This window comes from Lepidochelys olivacea (genome assembly GCF_965140295.1).
Source record: "Lepidochelys olivacea isolate rLepOli2 genome assembly, chromosome: 17".
In the NCBI taxonomy this organism is placed as follows: domain Eukaryota; kingdom Metazoa; phylum Chordata; order Testudines; family Cheloniidae; genus Lepidochelys; species Lepidochelys olivacea.
The window spans coordinates 19,598,059-19,614,698 of NC_140427.1; the positions used below are offsets into that span (position 1 = coordinate 19,598,059).

General features: G+C 50.3%; 1 protein-coding gene across 1 annotated transcript in view; it reads right to left on the minus strand.

The window, feature by feature from the left end:
- Window positions 1–16,640, minus strand: part of SRRM3 (serine/arginine repetitive matrix 3) — a 172,093-nt gene that overhangs the window by 44,515 nt on the left and 110,938 nt on the right. The window contains exon 4 of the mRNA XM_084650704.1: window positions 15,388–15,489. Within this exon, the coding sequence (XP_084506830.1) occupies window positions 15,388–15,489 (102 nt within the window). The remainder of the gene's footprint in view (window positions 1–15,387; window positions 15,490–16,640) is intronic.

The window sequence follows — 16,640 nt, forward strand, 5'->3', positions numbered from 1 at the left end:
GCTACAGAACACCCCCCACACCACCATCGGGGGCTGCTGCCAGTGTCCCAACCTCAGCAGGCCTGAGGAGCTGTACCCACGGACACACTGGCAGGGAGAGCCTCGCCGGGGGTTCAAAGGCTTCTTCTTCCCTCTGATCTCGGCTCTTCCCCCTCCCCGGGCATCGCGGTATTCGCTGTTTCCCCGTTTGTTAGCTGGGTCCCCCAGTGAGGGAGGCATGTGGGCCAATGAGGGGGCCTGTCAATTTCCAGGGGAGGGAATGACTTTGCAGCTTAGTGAGCGGCTGAGAAAAGCGAAGGGGGTGCCCCAGGCAAGTGAGAGAGGCTCTGGGCAAGCCCTGGGGGCAAGTCACGCTTCTGAGACGCATGGCAGTCTCTGGGGCAGGCGTATGTGTACTAGGTGCGGCAGCGGAAATGGGCCTCCTGTCTTTGCCCTGCGAAGAGCTGGAGCTGCCCAGCTGGGCTGGGGATTTCAGGCCACGGCGGCTGAGGCTCGGCAGCTGTAGTCAGAAGGAACGGCTAGCTCGGGAGAGGCGACCTGGCCCAGCCAGCCTCCTGTCTCTGCCCTGTCCCCTCCATGCCAATGACCCGCACTCATTTACACTCCTGGCTTCAGTGGCTTTTCTAGCTGCGCCTGCATCCCGCTAGTGTCTTGGGAGTTTGGCTGTACAGCATGAAGCGTACCGCTGCCCGCATCGCCCATGTCAAGGCGATGTCCGTGCCAACGGCAAGGACGGGCACTGCAGAAGTTGCTTGGCTTGGCTGGCGACATAGGAACAGGCACTCTTGCCATTGGCTCCGGTGCCCGCAGAGAAGGTGCAGAGCACAGACTGATCTTCCGCCATGGCCGAAGCTGCCAGGGGGCATGGCGCAGAGCTGTTCGGAGCCGGGAAGCGGAAAAGCCATGTGACGGAGGAGATTGGGAAATCAACACTTGGCTCTACCACAGATTCCCTCTATGACCTTGGGCAAGTCACTTAATCTCTTTGTGCCTCAGTTTCCCATCTGTAAAACGGGAATAATAATTCTGTCTGGTCTATGTAGATGGTAATCTTTCACTGTATGTGTGCACAGCACCTTGCACAATAAGGCTTTGATCTCGGTTGGGGCTTCCAAGTAAATAACAGTCAGGCGATAAGAGGGAAGGTCCTCGCAAGATAGGAGTCAAAGGGTAGGAATAAATGGTGAGTTTTCACAATGGAGATACGTAAATAGCGGGGTCCCCCAGGGGTCTGTACTGGGACCAGTCCTATTCAACATATTAGTAAATGATCTGGAAAAAGAGGTAGACAGTGAAGTGGCAAAGTTTGCAACAGACACAAAATTACTCATGATATTTAAAGCCAAAGCTGACCGTGAAGAGGTACAAAAGGATCTCACAAAGCTGGGTGACTGGGCAGCAAAGTGGCAGATGAAATTCAGTGTTGATAAATGCAAAGTAATGCACATTGGAAAACATAATCCCAACTGCACATACAAAATGATGGGGTCTAAATAAATTGTAACCACTCAGGAAAGAGATCTTGGAGTCACTGTGGATAGTTCTCTGAAAACATCCACTCAATGTGCAGCAGCAGGCAAAAAAGCAACAGAATGTTAGAAACCATTGGGAAAGGGATAGATAATATGACAGAAAATATAATGCCACTATGTAAATCCATGGTACACCTGCACCTTATATACTGTGTGTAGTTCTGGTTGCCCCATCTCAAAAAAAAAAAAAAAAAAATTGGAAAAAGTACAGAGAAGGGCAACAAAAAGGATTAAGAGCATGTAACAGCTTCCATACGAGGAGAGATTAAAACCACTGGGACTGTTTAGTTCAGAAAAGAGACGATGAAGGGAGGAGATGACAGAGGTCTATAAAATCATGACTGGTGTGGAGAAAGTGAATAGGGAAGTGTTGTTTACCCCTTCACATCACACAAGAACTAGGGGTCATGTGATGAAATGAATAGGCAGCAGGTTTTAAACAAACATCAGGAAGTACCTCTTCACACACCGCACAGTCAACATGTGGAACTCACTGCCAGGGGAGGTTGTGAAGGCCAAAAGTATAACTGGGTTCAAAGAAGAATTAGATCAGTTCCTAGAGGGTAAATCCATCAATGGCTATTAGCCAAGATGGTCAGGTCTGCTACCCCAACCATCAGTTAGAACACATAAAGACAGCCTGAGGATGTTGAGGGCTCTGTCTGAGATCACTACAGTGGTTGCAAAATAAAGTCAATATAAAGGTTCAGTGGGGTCAGACCCCATTGGCTGGGGTCAATGGGATTGAGCTGCGGGTATGCGGGGCCCAGTAGATATCTTGAGTTGCTGGAGATGTTAGCCTGGCTTTTCGCAGTTCCCTGGGGCATGTGCGGTCCCTCCACAGATCACAGAAGGATTATCCGGGATTAGCAGGGGGTGAGGAAGTCAATGAAGATCACAGGGAGAGGGTTATGCCAGGTTATCACTGAAGGGGCTTAGCCGGTGTTCTGTTGAAAACCGGGATGGATTATCTGAGGAGAAAGAAGGCTGAACAGCAATCTGGGGACTCAGCAGGATTATCTGGTCATTGGCAGGAGCGGCCCAAGATGACCTAGGATTTTGAGCTGCTCACCTGAGCCACCAGAGGGACATTTGGAGCTACTGACGGTCACCTTCAGTCCGTCTGGGGTTGGAGGCCATGTGGAAGTTAATTGCCAGGGTAACAGATCTCACCGCTGGCGAGTGAGAGCGTGCACAGCGGCCATGTAGGTTACCTGGGAACAGTTAGGGTCGCCTGGAGTGGTAGGACAAAGTTTTCTGAAGGTCACATATGGCCACCTGAAGGTGGGATGGCTTCAGTGTCAACTGAAGCTAGTCCGTGTGGGATACCCAGGCAAGCTGCTGGCTGAGGCCAGTCGAGATGGGGCAGGGTCTGGCTTGCCTGTTGCAGAGAAGCTGGGAGAAGACAGTTAATGAGAGGAACGGCATGAGGGAAATCCTTGGTGTTTTTCCTCCCACCAAGGGGTTTATCTGCTTAATGCCAATGGGTGCAATCATGTTCCCATGGAAAACAAGGGGATTTGCCATGGGCTACAATGAAGGGCAACAGGATGGGGCCTGGTGACTTGTATGTCGGCAGCAACCTTTCATTTAAGGATCTCAAAGCTCTTTACAGACACCCATGAAGAGGCGTGCAGCACCCGTGGAGGGCTGGGCAGTATCACTGTCCCACTGACCAGGAGACATGGGTGCAGAGGGACAATACAGCTCCACGTTCAACCTCGGGAGCCCGACGGCAGTGAGCCAGCTGGATATTGGGCCTGGTTCTCCCAGGGGCACTGTGGTTGCTCTGAACACGGGCCGTTTCTTTACATGCCTAAATATTGCTTCAGGGGCCTAACCCCAGAATCTGAACACTTTGGTCTGAACACTTGGCTACTGATCACACAGTAATTGAGGTGGAGAATCAGGGTTAGGACCCAGAAGTCCTGGCCCCCATCCTCTGCACTAGCCACTACTCTTGCATAGACTCAAAGATATTAAGGTCAGAAGGGACCATTATGATCATCTAGTCTGACCTCCTGCACAACGCAGACCACAACATCTCACCCACCCACTCCTGCAAAAAACCTCTCACCTATGTCTGAGCTATTGAAGTCCTCAAATCATGGTTTAAAGACTGCAAGGTGCAGAGAATCCTCCAGCAAGTGACCCGTGCCCCATGCTACAGAGGAAGGCAAAAAAACCCCAGGGCCTCTTCCAATCTGTCCTGGAGGAAAATTCCTTCCTGGTCCCAAATATGGTGATCAGCTAAACCCTGAGCATATGGGCAAGATTCACCAGCCAGATACCCAGGAAAGAATTTTCTGTAGTAACTCAGATCCCATCCCATGTAACATCCCATCACAGGCCATTGGGCCTATTTACCATGAATAGTTAAAGATCAATTAATTGCCAAAATCATGTTATCTCATCATACCATCTCCTCCATACACTTATTGAGTTTAATCTTGAAGCCAGATAGGTCTTTTGCCCCCACTGCTTCCCTTGGAAGGCTATTCCAAAACTTCACTCCTCTGATGGTTACAAACCTTCGTCTAATTTCAAGACTAAACTTCCCGATGGCCAGTTTATATCCATTTCTTCTTGTGTCCACATTGGTACTGAGCTTAAATAATTCCTCTCCCTCTCCAGTAATTATCCCTCTGATATATTTATAGAGAGCAATCATATCGCCCCTCAACCTTCTTTTGGTTAGGCTAAACAAGGCAAGCTCCTTGAATCTCCTTTCATAAGACAGGTTTTCCATTCCTCGGATCATCCTAGTAGCCCTTCTCTGTACCTGATCCAGTTTGAATTCATCCTTCTTAAACATGGGAGACCAGACCTGCACACAGTATTCCAGGTGAGGTCTCACCAGTGCCTTGTATAACGGTACTAAGACCTCCTTATCTCTACTGGAAATACCTCGCCTGATGCATCCCAAGACCGCATTACCTTTTTTCACGGCCATATCACATTGGCGGCTCATAGTGATCCTGTGGTCCACCAATACTCCAAGGTCCTTCTCCTCCTCCATTACTTCTAATTGATGCATCCTCAGTTTATAACTAATATTCTTGTTATTAATCCCTAAATGCCTCACCTTACACTTCTCACTATTAAATTTCATCCTATTACTATTACTCCAGTTTACAAGGTTATCCAGATCCTCCTGTAGGATATCCCGGTCCTTCTCTAAATTGGCAATACCTCCCAGCTTTGTATCATCCGCAAACTTTATTAGCACACTCCCACTTTTTGTACCAAGGTCAGTAATAAAAAGATTAAATAAGATTGGTCCCAAAACTGATCCCTGAGGAACTCCACTGGTAACCTCCCTCCAGCCTGACAGTTCACCTTTCAGTATGACTTGCTGTAGTCTCCCTTTTAACCAATTCCTTATCCACCTTTCAATTTTCATACTGATCCCATCTTTTCCAATTTAACTAATAATTCCTCAAGTGGCACGGTATCAAACGCCTTACTGAAATCTAGGTAAATTAGATCCACTGCGTTTCCTTTGTCTAAAAAATCTGTTACTCATAGACTGTAAGGTCAGAAGGGACCATCATGATCATCTAGTCTGACCTCCTGCACACCGCAGGCCACAGAACCTCACCCACCCACTCCCGTGATAGACCCTGAACCTCTGGCTGAATTCCTGAATCCTCAAATCATAGTTTAAAGAGTTCAGGTTACAGACAACCCACTTGATCTCCCTGCTTCGGCCATCAAGGAGTCTGGGCAAGACGGCTGGTGAAATGCACTGTGGGAATGGGCACACTGACTTGGAGCCTCAAAATCCCACATATCCTGGAGGAGATTCAGTGCAATTCCCATGCTGCCAGGCAGACCCTTCCCTGCAGGATGGTAAGAGACTAGTGCCGCACAGGGGAGTGGGACTCAGCGAGAGCCCTGCACTCAGCAGACAGGTCCCTGCAATCCCTGCACCAGGAGCTTGGTGTGCGGGGCACCCCCAGCAGAGAAGGGGCACTGTGGAAGGGTTTTCCAAAGCACTCTGGCTGCAGCAAGCACATGAGAAATCCGTGCTGACCCCATGAGCCCTGAGCAGGCTGCCCGGCTCCCAGCAGAGGCCTGTCGGCTGGAAAGTGCATGCTCTCTCTGGAGTCAGGAGAGCCTTCGCCCTGTCTGCACTGCAATCTGAGCACGTGCAGACATACCCGAGCTAGCTTTGATCTAGCTAGTTCCAATAACAAAAGCAGAGTCTCCCCCATCTCTCTGTTCTCCAATCCTCTCTCAATCCCCAGAGCAGTGTGAAAACTTGACCCAAGCCTTCCTCTGCCTCTGCATGCAAACAGTAACAGCAGTGCCCTTTCGCTTTTGTCCGGCTCGGGGGGAGGTTTGAACAGGTAGGTGCGAGGGCACAAAGGCTCGGCTGTGTCCTGCTGAGGCACCAGCCGTACCAGCGAATCATCAAAGAGTACAAACAAAATGTTTTCCAGCTGCGCAGCAAGCCAGAGCCACGAGAGAGGAAGACGCAGAGCGTCAGAGGGCGGGAACGGGCAGCTCTGTGACTTGTTTTAAACGCAGCACTTTCTTTAGGCTCGTTGGACTTGGGCTCGGATGCTCCCTGCCTGGAGGATCGCTGGGAAAGGTTCCAGGCACTGGCTTCTGCTCCCACCACCCACAGTGAATTTGATCCCTAAGGGCCCCACAGCACCAGCAAACCAGGTGCCATCTGAATCAGATTTGGATACTCTTGCTCAAACTCACCCCTTCGGCAAATGCCCCAATTTCAATGGGGCTACTCCAGGAGCAGGGTAGTACTCACTGGGAGAAAGGGTGTCGCAAGCTAGCCCCTAGGGAGGGAGGATGTGGAGGGGGATGGCTAAGGCACTAGCCTAGCATAGAGGAGCTTGGAGTCTGATCCTACTGACTCCCTGGCCCCAGCTCTTCGAAAGAATTCAGCCCTCAGCATCTCGGATTGACACAACTTTTTACTTTTTACTGGTTTTTCAAAAATGGCCGGCTGCCATTGAGAACAATGGGAGGTGCAGAGTGCTTTTGAAAATCTGGCCCTCAGTGCCGCATCTGTACAATGGGGTTAATAGCACTGCTTTTCCCCCACCATGGGTCTGTCTTGTGTGTTTAGACTGTTGCTCTCCAGGGCAGGGCCCATCTCCCCTGCCTGCCCTGGGGCTCTGCCTGGCTAGGTCAGACTGCAGGATCGGGGCCCAAAGCGTCTGCAAATCACGCTGGCCTAAAAACGGTGAGCTCAGAAACAAAGGTGCAGTTAAGGCTGGGCTAAAGGTCAGGCCCTGGATCTAAACCCTCCAGTTCTCCAGCATTTCAAGATCCCATATTCCCCCTGGAAGTGGGCGGCAAACAAGGACTGGCCTGAACCAGCTCTTAGCGAAATGAAAGTGGAGATGAGATGGGTTAGGGTGAGACCCTCTAGCTGGCGAGTTTGAAACTGGAGCAGGTGGGCAGTGACTCCACATTGTTCCCCTCGGATGGCTCGTTGGGGGCCTACAGGGAAAACGCTGGGCAGGTCTGTTCCTAGTGGCCGAGCATCTGTCCCATTTGTCCCTTGCGCTGGTAGCCTCAGCCAAGAGGCCTAGGGCTGAATGGGCCTCAGAGACAGAATTCTCCATCTAGGCCCTAAGGTTGGCCTCTCCGGGTCATCGGGCTGGCAGGGCAGCACGGGGAAGCTGCCTGGGCTGTACCCATTCTACAGACAGACAGAGCATCCATCCCCATGACCGCCAAGCTGACCCAGGCCTTCCCGCGCTGAATCAGCTGGTAAATCATGTTCAATAATACAGCAGGCAGGGGCAGGCAGCTCTGCTCGGAGCTGGCGCCCGGTGCTGAGGCGGGATTTGCAGGGCACGCACCGCATGCAGATCCTCCCCTCCCTTCACTAGTTGCACCCTAGGGCAATTTCACTGACTCCTGACCAGCATCGAGGGACAGACCAGGCCTGAAGCCTTGACACTAATCCAGTGCTTGGAAGATGGCTCCTCGGCCGCTCATTAAGCATCACATGATAACTAGTGTCACATTCCTGCCAGCTGGAAACTGCATTTAACAGAGCTGGCAGGACCCAGCTCAGGCTTCCCCTGGGACTCCGACAGCAATGGATTTGTATGATGTGATTTACATTAAGGCTGATAAACGCTCTTCTAAACCAGCCTCACTTTGCGCCTCCTTCCCCTCCGCAGCCATTGAGCAGGGGATGACAAGCGGCAGCCTCTCCCCACGCACACGGACCTCGGCCACTCGGGGAGTTTCACCCAAGTAAGAGCCGAGTGAACCATGGCCTGTTTTAAGGCATTGAAAACCAGGGTGTTGTGGACTCAACGTACAAGCCAGCTCTCTTCCTTTCTACTGCAAGTTATCCATCCTCCCAGGAGGCTGTCCAGTTGCCCGCCAGAGAGACAGGGACGGTGGCTGGTATTAGAAAGGCTTTTCTCAGGTTAGCTGCCTTCATTTTCCCAGTGGCGTGTTTCTCAGTGATTGAGTGGTGTGACATTTCAAGAAGACTTTTGTCTGGATGTGCATGCAGGCCAGGCAATGCCTTCAGAGTAAATAAATATAATTCTTGCTGGATTTTGACGACTTGGCCAGGTGATAACAATCAGTACCATGAACAGCTCCCATGCTAGGCTGTCCAGGCTGGAGTCCCTTACTAAAATCATCCCATCTGAAGATTTTCTCCCCTTAGCTTTACTTAACCATTCGGGACCAGCTTTTGCTGCCTGGGTGATTTTTTTTTGTCTTCTCCTCCTGAAACCTGGGTAAGATTTTTTTCAGTAACAGCAGGGGGCCTCTTAGATTAACAGGAGGGGAGGGGAGCTGTTTGGGTGGCTTAGAGGTGGGTCAGAAAACAGTGCTGGAGTAGGAACTCAGAGGCAGTAGGAACAGTGATCAGAAGTCCTGGGTTCCATTCCTGGCTCTGCACTGGCCTGCTGAGTGACTTTGGATAAGCCACTTTAATCTCTGTGTGCCTCGGTTTCTCCATCTGTAAAATGGAGAGAACGCTACTGACGCTGAGATGCTCTCTATGGTTCTTGGTGCTCAATGGCTGCAAAGAGCTCCGTGCTGTTGGTATATAGCACATACACCAAAACGGCATTAAAAGAACATGAAGGTTGCAAAGCCAAGCACTCAGAAATTAGGAAATGCCAGCATTAAAGTTGTCTGGGCAACCTGAATCTAACCCCCTTGTGCATACACAGCACGAGCCAGTCTTTAATTACATGCCCCCATGTTATTTTTGGCACAGGACCCCAGACTCATTCAGTGAATGGGCTGAACTGTGGCCATTCAATAGTTTGTCTTCTTCTCATTGCTCCTTGTGTGACCCCGGGCCTTAGCTGCTGCCCACTATTCCAACCCTCTTCTGAAGACAATATTGTTTTCTTCATGGGATTTCTATGGTGTCCGAGTGCTTCACAGCCATTAATATATCCTCACTACACCTCTGCGGGATGAGGGGATGGTATGATTTCCATTTCACACCTGGGAAACTGAGGCACACAGAGTTTCAGATCCAAAGTATCCATTCATTTTAGGTGCCCACTTTGAGACAGCTAGGAGCTGATTCTTCGGAGCACATAGCATTATACAGGGAAGGACCTGCTCCGGTCACTGCAGCTCTGGGCTGGGACCATGCTCAGTGTGGATAGAAGGTTTGAGAATTAGCCTGGGCTCGAGCAAGGGTCTTCTGACTATGCGCAAGTTGTAATTTTTCAGAGGCTTATAGCTTGGCCTAATTTGGGGAGATTTTCACAGGGACAACAAAAGGCAGAGCCCCAGGACAAAGGCTGATCCCTGCCAAATTTAAAGTCCTTGCTCCAAAGCCTGGTGGGCGCTAGAGCTTCTAACAAAGGTCACGAGGCTTTTTTACCACCAGCAAAACAATGTATGTTTCCCTAACCTTGTCCTCGGAAATGGCTGAACCAAGATTGGGCTCAATGCTTGTCAAGTGTTTTGGAGAGGGAATGTGCCCCTGAAGTACTAGGGATTGTTAGCAAGGCAGTGTAGAAGAACCCTCATCCCAGCTCAGCAATTCCCCTCTATCCCCAGGGGTAATGCATGAAAATTCATCAGCACGTGGACACCTCTGCAGGGTAAAACTACTATATTGAACTACTGCTACTAGATGAACATGATTTATTGGGGAAGAGTCAACATGGTGTTTGTAAAGGGAAATCATGCCTCACCAATCTACTAGAATTCTTTGAGGGGGTCAACAAGCATGTAGACAAGGGGGAATCCAGTGAATATAGTGTACTTAGATTTTCAGAAAGCCTTTGACAAGGTGCCTTACCAAAGTTCATAAGCAAAGTAAGCTGTCATGGGATAAAACGGAAGGTCATCTCATGAATCAGTAACTGGTTAAAAGATGGGAAACAAAGGGTAGGAATAAATTTTTAAGTTTTCAGAATGGAGAGAGGTAAATAGTGATGTCCCCCAAGGGTCTGTACTGGGACTAGTCCTATTCAACAAATTCATAAATGAGCTGAAACCAGGGGTAAACGGTGAGGTGGCAAAATTTGCAGATGATACAAAAGTACTCAAGATAGCTAAATCCAAAGCAGACTGTGAAAAGTTACAAAGGGATCTCACAAAATGGCAGATGAAATTCAATGTTGATAAATGCAAAGTAATGCACATTGGAAAACATAATCCCAGCTACACATATAAAATGATGGGGTCTAAATTAGCTGTTACCACTCAAGAAAGAGATTTTGGAGCCATTGTGGATAGTTCTCGGAAAACATCCACTCAATGTGCAGCAGCAGTCAAAAAAGCCAACAGAATGTTGGGAATCATTAAGGGATAGATAATAAGACAGAATATATCATATTGCCTCTATATAAATCCATGGTACGCCCACATCTTGAATACTGTGTGCAGATCTAGTTGCTCCATATCAAAAAAATATATATTGGAATTGAAAAAAGGGCAACAAAAATGATGAGGGGTATAGAACGGCTTCTGTATGAGGAGAGATTAATAAGACTGGGACTTTTCAGCTTGGAAAAGAGGTGACTAAGGGGGGATATGATTGAGGTCTATAAAATCATGACTGGTGTGGAGAAAGTAAATAAGGAAGTATTATTTACTCCTTCTCATAGCACAAGAACTAGGGGTCATAAAATGAAATTAACAGGCAGCAGGTTTAAAACAAACAAAAGGAAGTGTTTCTTCACACAACGCACAGTCAACCTGTGGAACTCTTTGCCAGAGGATGTTGTGAAGGCCAAGACCATAACAGAGTTCAAAAAAAGAGCTAGATAAGTTCATGGAGAATAGGTCCATCAATGGCTATTAGCCAGGGTGGGCAGGGATGGTGTCCCTAGCCTCTGTTTGCCAGAAGCTGGGAATGGACCACAGGAGATGGATGACCTGTTCTGTTCTTTCCCACTGATGCACCTGGCACTGGCCATTGTCAGAAGACAGGACACTGGGCTAGATGGACCTTTGGTCTGACCCAATATGGCCGTTCTTTTGTTCTTATTCTTAGCTTGTAAGCATCTTGGAGCAGAGACTGTCCTTTTCTGATGTGTCTGTACCACACCAAGCACAAATGGGGTCTAGGACCAGGGCCCCAGGCACTGCTGATGTACAAATCGATAAGAATATTAATAATATCCACCTCACTTACACCTGGGACCATCTCTGTTCTGTGATTGTACAGCACCTAGCACGATGGGGTCCTGGGCGATGAGTGGGACTCTTCAGTGCTACTACATTTACCAGCTGGGGTTTCTTCTTTGTGAGTCTGCCACCCCCTCTGCCCAGCATAACCTGAGAGCGACATCTACACTTGAATTCCCTCCCAAACCCATTCTCTAATCCTGCACTAAGCTTCCAGACTCTTGCTACCTTCACCGCAGCTGGAGTGTGACACACAAGATTGCTTTTTTATTACTTAGATGCTAGCCTGCACTTATCCCCCGCTCCTGCTTTATGGCACTCCCCAAGCAAACTGGCCTCAAATTAAGATCCATGTCTGTGCGGGTGAGCTCAGAGAAAACAGTGCCATAACTGGCAGAATTTACAGAATGCCGACAAGGTGCCAGACCGCTCCATTTCCTCTCCAATGTGCTTCAAACGTCTCGCAGCCCTTCTCTCCCCTTGGTACTCCCTGTGACACTGCAAAGTCTGCAAATAGTTCAACTGGTCACCCCACTGCGTATGCACACCGCAGAGATGCTTAGAGGGTGGAGATGGAGGCCCAGGGACCAGAGGGCTGGGATGATCTACAAACTGGGAAGTGTTTTTCTATTCACTTTCCACTCCTGGGGTCTTATTTTGCTTCCTTATTCAGAAAGCCCTCCCTTGGGGAAGAGATCTTGCTGACTGCAGCTGGATTTGCCTGATGAGTCCTTCCACCAGCCCCTAGAGTGAGCGATCAAGCAAGGGAGCAGATCTCAGCAAGGCTTTGCGATGCTCTCCCACACTGAAACCCAGGTACCCTTTGAGCTGTACCCAGCTGTGCTTTTCAGCTGGGGTGTGGTTGCAGAAGTTTCTGCCCCTCCCCATCCCATCCCCCAGTGCTGCAGTTCTTTCTCACTGCCCTGATTTCCTGAGCCTAATGAAGCATTAATATTCAGTGAACCTACAGGATCTATTCCTGTCCCCGAGTGACCTGCTTTCCAGGCTGATAGATGATGTGTGGCTTGCCAACTGTGCTCGCTGTGCCATTAAACATTTCACAGATAAATCACGATCAAGCTGGGGCAGAACCAAGCGGTGACAGGGATATTCCTGGAGCTGCACCAGAGGAGGAGGGAGAGGAGAGGGGGAATGAAATCAGAACCTAGGAATCAGGGTGTTTGCAGCACAAGCTGTCACCTGAATGATTTGAGAGTGGAAAACCCCTTCATCCCATTCCAGAGAGACACACACATCACAGGATGGGAGTTATCGTAGGCCAGATTCTGACTCAGAGGAGTCACTCCCGATGTGGAGCAGTGTAACTGAAGTCAGTGTGTTCGCATGCCTCAGTGCAGCCAGTAGAGTTACTTTGGATTTACACAAGATGCGAAGTGAAAAATGCGTGGGGCAACTCTGGATTGATACTGACCTACCCCTGGTTACACCAAATTCCATGCAGTGCCTAGCAAAATGGGGCCAAGGCAGGTAGTGTAATTGATTACACAACAGTAACTGATGTCGGGCTCCGTGGAAATCAATGGAGTTACTCCAGATTTACCCGTATTTGACCCACTACACTGGCAATTAATTTCAAGGGCCAGGGCACAAATGGCACTGGGAGTGCCATGTAGAAGAGAAGCATTGCCCCAAACTGGCAGAAGATGGGCATGTGGGAGAGGTGAGTGAGACCCCAAGCTGCTGTGACTTTCTCTCCTAGCATAGACCTGGGACACAGTTTTGCTCTTCGTTTACATGGGTGCAACTTCAGGACAGTGACACGCAGCACAGAACTGGACCCCTAGGGTGGCAGTAGTGCTGACAGACAACTGCACCCCACCGGTCCATGGCCTCACCGAAGCAGAAAAGACAGTGACTGACAGGAGAGGAGCAGAGGAGAGATTTTCTGGAATGGCAGGAAGTGGCCAGAAGCTTGGAACTGCCTGAGCTGGGAAACCCCTGGCCTCTTCACAGGGCTGAGACCAAAGGGACTTGGGTTCTCTTCCTGGCTGTGCCACGGGCTGATCTGGGGTAAGTCACGGCCCTCCCTGTGCCTCAGTTTCCCCATCTGTAAAATGGGGGTAATCATAGAATCATAGAATATCAGGGTTGGAAGGGACCCCAGAAGGTCATCTAGTCCAACCCCCTGCTCAAAGCAGGACCAATTCCCAGTTAAATCATCCCAGCCAGGGCTTTGTCAAGCCTGACCTTAAAAACCTCTAAGGAAGGAGATTCTACCACCTCCCTAGGTAACGCATTCCAGTGTTTCACCACCCTCTTAGTGAAAAAGTTTTTCCTAATATCCAATCTAAACCTCCCCCACTGCAACTTGAGACCATTACTCCTCGTTCTGTCATCTGCTACCATTGAGAACAGTCTAGAGCCATCCTCTTTGGAACCCCCTTTCAGGTAGTTGAAAGCAGCTATCAAATCCCCCCTCATTCTTCTCTTCTGCAGGCTAAACAATCCCAGCTCCCTCAGCCTCTCCTCATAACTCATGTGTTCTAGACCCCTAATCATTTTTGTTGCCCTTCGCTGGACTCTCTCCAATTTATCCACATCCTTCTCGTAGTGTGGGGCCCAAAACTGGACACAGTACTCCAGATGAGGCCTCACCAATGTCGAATAGAGGGGAACGATCACGTCCCTCGATCTGCTCGCTATGCCCCTACTTATACATCCCAAAATGCCATTGGCCTTCTTGGCAACAAGGGCACACTGCTGACTCATATCCAGCTTCTCGTCCACTGTCACCCCTAGGTCCTTTTCCGCAGAACTGCTGCCTAGCCATTCGGTCCCTAGTCTGTAGCGGTGCATTGGATTCTTCCGTCCTAAGTGCAGGACCCTGCACTTATCCTTATTGAACCTCATCAGATTTCTTTTGGCCCAATCCTCCAATTTGTCTAGGTCCTTCTGTATCCTATCCCTCCCCTCCAGCGTATCTACCACTCCTCCCAGTTTAGTATCATCCGCAAATTTGCTGAGAGTGCAAAATGACACCAACTGCCTTGGTTTGAGATTTGTTGATGAACAGTGCGGTATAAAACTAGGCGTTCTCCATGGGCATAAGGGCACAGAAGGCCCCGCTTTATATATTTTTTACCTCTGCTGTGGTGAAGGGAGATCACTGCTCATCCTCCCCGTGCACCATTATTTATCTGAGTAACCCGCAGAGGTATTGCATGCAGTGAGATTTCCCAGGAGAGTTGGGAACTCTTTGGGGGTTGCTTGGCCAGACCACAGAATCTAAGCCAAGTTTAGAAAGCCAGGCTCCGTGCAGTCTGGAAGCCAGCCTCTGGGATCTTGTTGCCCTGGATTTGAGAGGTGTGTATACCCCAGAATGTGATCAAGCTAATTGCACCCATATTATGTGCTTTTAGCCACCATCAATTAATGAAATAGACCACATAGTTAAGGGTTAATTTGGAGACAGGCTTTCAGAAGCAAGGTCATACCTAGCTGGCAGTTTCTGCTCATTAGAATAGGAGGAGGGGGACAGACAAGTAAACAGCTGAGACTGAAAACCTTGGTGGTTGGAAAACCTTGAATCTAGACGCCGCTAATAGTAAAAAGTTTATTAAAAGTTAGGAAAAGTGATGATCCAGGAGGGGTCATTATGACCTATGTGCTTTGTAAAAGTTAGTTATAAAAAATTAGCGAACAGAGCGTACTTTGGAGCAGCCCTCTGAAGCCATCTTGAGCGGCATTTTCCCTGACACCCTTTCTCCCTGGTGAGTGAGCAGCTGGCCACTGTGAACCTGCTGTGAATTCCTCAGTACCGTTCCAGATGTTGGGTAAATATCTGGGATGTTCTAAACCTATTGCTCAGATTTGTGTGTGCTTAAATCTCACAAACTGCTGCGCTGGACAAGAGCACGCTGACTTACATGAATCTTATCAGATGGAATTGCTGTGTTCCCATTGACATCAACCGGAGCGAAATCGTTAACGTGTCCCTGCTGGGGGTTCTGAAAACACCAGGTAACAATCTCAGACCCATTCATTTCCTCCACCGTCAGCCTATGCAACGTGATGGGGGCACGAACGCAGCTCCCCATCGTATTTACTGTGCGGGGAGAGAAGGGAAGGAGAACTGCCCTGGGTCAGTGGATCCTGATCTGCTCCCAAGAGGGGGGTAAATTGGCGTGACAAGAGACTACGAAGCCCAGGACAGGTGAGGTGAGAATTCAACCCTTCCCCGTGCATCCCACACCCCTGCCCAGCTGAGTGACCCTTCCATACTCACATCTGGCGCCCGTGCTGGTCCTCCCTGGTGAGCACTCCCTCCTTCTCCATCAGCATTTGCCGGAAGGTCCCCACTTTCTGCCGGATCTCCTCTTCTGAATACCTGGGGCAGAGAGAGAGCTGGAGAGTCAGGGATGCCATCGGCCTGAGGTCACGCTCCACTGACAATGCCCCACTCCGCGCTTCCTTCCCTCCTCTCTCCCACTCCCCTCTCCTGGCCTTCAGCTCACCGCTCCCTGTGTCTGGAGCGCCTCCCTGTGCCGGGGTATCGTCCAGCCCCCCTGGCTGGCAGGCTCAGCCTAGCAGCCAAAGACGGATCGGCCCATGGGGGCCTCCCTATCCCCAGAGGTTAAGGGGGCGTCACGCCAACAGGGCGGGGAGAGCACCCACATTGTTACAGTTCCAGTAGGGCAGCACATCTCCGCTGGCCAGCATGGGCCAGGACAGAGCCACCGTTGGATATTAGCTCTGCCAGCTCTTCTACCCCTTGGAGGCAGGGACTGGCTCTCCTGGGTGGGGGAAGGGCAGTGCCCGGCTTCCACCCACCCAGACTGGGCTAGGGGACCAGCTCCACACCCCTCCCCACACACACACTGCAGGCTCCCGATAAGGACCAGGCAGGACGCACCCTCCCTCTGCTGTCTCCCACTCCCAGTGACTTCACGGAAGGTGTGTGGCCTAAAGAAGGACTTCCGGGGTTGGGCCCGTGTTAAGGTAAAGGGGCCAGACCCTGAGCACAGACTCCCCACTCGGGGGGAGGGGTTCCAGGGTGGGCAGAGAGTGTGACGGGGCACAGCGAGGGCAGGCTTGCTCTGGGGACCCAGGACTACAGGGGGACACTTCCTAGGGGACCACAGCCGCTGGGGAAAGTCACCGCCCACCCCCGCCTAGTGATTGTACATGGTGGGCTGTGCTATGCAGGCGGTGAGAACTCCCTGGTCGTGTGTTCCCCTCCCGGAGGGCAGACACGCTCCCAAGAAAGGCGTCAACTCAACACACGTCACACTGCAGGGGCAGCATCGCTATCCCTATTTCATAGCTGGGAAACTGAGGCACGGAGAGAAGTGACTTGCCCTAGGCTGCACAAGGCATCGGTGGCAGAGCCAGGGACAGAGACCTGGGTTTTAATCCCATTAGCCTGCTGCGTGTGTAACCGTGAGCAAATCACCTCTCTGGGCCCCTCTTTCCCCTCCCACCCTTTATCCATCTGTCTAGCTAGCCTGAGCTCTGTGGGGTAGGAACTGTCTCAAGCCC